General features: G+C 46.6%; 1 protein-coding gene across 1 annotated transcript in view; it reads right to left on the reverse strand.

Moving 5' to 3' along the window:
• rhoub (ras homolog family member Ub) overlaps positions 1-342 on the reverse strand; it is an 8695-nt gene extending 8353 nt beyond the window's left edge. The window contains exon 1 of the mRNA XM_080844647.1: positions 1-342. This exon is cut by the window's left edge and continues 84 nt beyond it. Coding sequence (XP_080700773.1) covers positions 1-115 — 115 coding nt within the window. The 5' untranslated portion in view covers positions 116-342.
• Between the last annotated feature and the right edge of the window lie 2158 nt (positions 343-2500).

A 2500-nucleotide genomic window follows, 5' to 3' on the forward strand; every position in this document is an offset into this window, starting at 1 on the left:
CCGCACCATCGCCAAGAAGGACACATTTCAGTACGCGCTCCTGCGACTCGGCCGGACGGCTAGACTTGGGGTTATGTGGCGGAACTGGAGGAGCCATGGTGTTGCCGTAGTCCATTGGGTTTAGGCGCACACAGTACACAAACACGTCGCTCTTGGCTTTCTGTGCACTCCAGACGGAGTGATCACGTAAACCACCATGTAAAAACACTGTCGGCCGCCTTCTGCTTTTCACCGCGTAATGCCCACTGGCATGTTCGAAGAGACGTTCACGTTTACGCCTAGAGAAAATCCATGCAATCCCATACAGCCCGCGCACTCTGGAAGCGGGCGACCACAGGACGACCACAGTTACGCAGGGATGAACTGAAGTGAGCGTTGTGGAGCATTCGCTGAATGGGAAGAGGTATAAATCCGGCCCCTTATTTGACTATCCCCTCCCCGTCTCTCACCGAGGTTTGAAAAGAGGCGCGCTTGGCCGCCCAGTCACACCCATAAGCAGAATTAATATTTTATAAGGCTACGTAAGGTTGCATAAATCGACACATGTCGTTAACTCATTATTCTCCGATCTGTATGTATGCACTAGGCCTATATTTTAATACAGTACAAAACAATATTTCCGTTAAAGCCTACTTAAATCGAAAATATATTCTTTACACAGAGCCTTTACTAAACCTTTTTGTAAATCCCAATTTTTTAAATAATATTATTCACATTGGCTTATCACTTCAGGTTCATTAAACTATTATAGAAAGGTAGCCTTATCAGCTTATGATCATGATGTTTCACAGAAGCAGACACTTTAATGCAAATTAGCTATCTGGGAAACGTTCCCACGAAAACCTCATTGAAGAGTAGTCGGTCCCGTGGGACTGAAACTCACGCTCACAGCCACGAAACTCACGATCATAGCATTAATAAGTTGCTCAACCAGTTGGGATAAAAGAAGTCTTACCGACATGACACAATCGACACAGATCTACCGCTTTTTCAAACGAACATCAACGCCCACCAGCACCCGTGCATCATTATAAAGAAATAGGCTTGACGCGTTAAGCGAGTCTACAGGGCAAGTTCAGACTTAGCTCCTTGGCAGCAGTAGTCTGTTATTCTCTCCCCCCGTGAGAATGATACTTCGTGGTCCAGCTCTTGGCAATAGACTTGGCAAAGGTTTATTCTAGTTTATACTCAGGTACAGGTACAACTGCCCCAGCATTTCACAACAAATTATTCTTCAGCGGAGCTGATATAGGTCTCATCAAGTGCGTACCCCTACGAGCGTGTGGCTGTATTGTAGCCATCTGACAGTGTGTAACTACCGCCACCTTGTGGTTGATATTGACACCACACACACAGATGAGATAATTCAGTGTTATTTTTTAATACGTTTATTATTGCAAGATTCAAGGTTTGGGTTGCGTTTTCTATGACTTTACAAAAGAAGTAACTACATTTCTCAGGCTGTCACGACCGAAAAGAGTGTGTGAAGAGGCAAAGTCCTCCCTCCCTCTAGATTTGTCACAAAAACAACGATACTTTCGTGGATGTCTCCGAGCAGTTCCCACACAGGACGTTTTGCCCGCAGCATTTGGCTTCTGACGCAGTCCTTTCTGTCATCTCGGTCCCGTCAGAGGTCCTCAGGCAAACTTGTCACAACAAAGACACAGACTCTCAGTAAGGCCCAGATCCGGTTTAGCTTCAGCTTCTTTTTTTTTCCTGAAGCCTTACACAGGTAACTGATTTCCATGTTTACAGAAGTAGGACACCTACAACGGTCCCCTCAGTTGCTTCCCTAAGAGGTCCAGCCAGGTGCCGTGTCTACCGATGCTATGCTTCTGTCAGAGAAAAAAAAACACTGTTTGCTAAATGAAAGAAACAAAAATTGGATCAAGTCCTCGCTAGGTGTGTGCACATTAGAGGAGCCGGTGAGGACCAGATCATTAAATACATTCTGACAGTTGGTAACCACGGTGATCCTGAGGACATACTCTGTGAGGCCACTCGCTTCTCCTCAGGTGGGTAAAAATGTCACACTCTCGCACGGGCTGCAGTGAAACATCGCATTGAACTCTGCATCCACAGGCCCCATTGAGACCTGCAGGACTTAAGGCAAAGCAGCATACCCTTGCTCAAACATGGAACTCATGACAAGTAGGAAAACTAGCAGTTTCTGGAGGCAGCAGAGGTGGTTGGCTCTGGACTGAGGAGTGTGAATGCGTGTGTGTGTGTGTGTATATATAAGTGTGACATAGGAGTGTGTGTATGCGTGTGTGTGTGTGTGTGTGTGTGAGACATAGAGGTGTGTGTATGCGTGACACATAGGAGTGTGTGTATGCGTGACACATAGGGGGGTGTGTGTGTGTGTCTGTGTGTGGATGCGTGAGACATAGGGGTGTCTGTATGCGTGACACATAGGGGTGTGTGTGTGTATGCGTGAGACATAGGGGTGTGTGTATGCATGTGTGTGTGTGTGTGTGTATGCGTGAGACATAGGGGGATA

The sequence above is a fragment of the Sprattus sprattus genome, assembly GCF_963457725.1.
Source record: "Sprattus sprattus genome assembly, chromosome: 9".
Lineage (NCBI taxonomy): Eukaryota > Metazoa > Chordata > Actinopteri > Clupeiformes > Clupeidae > Sprattus > Sprattus sprattus.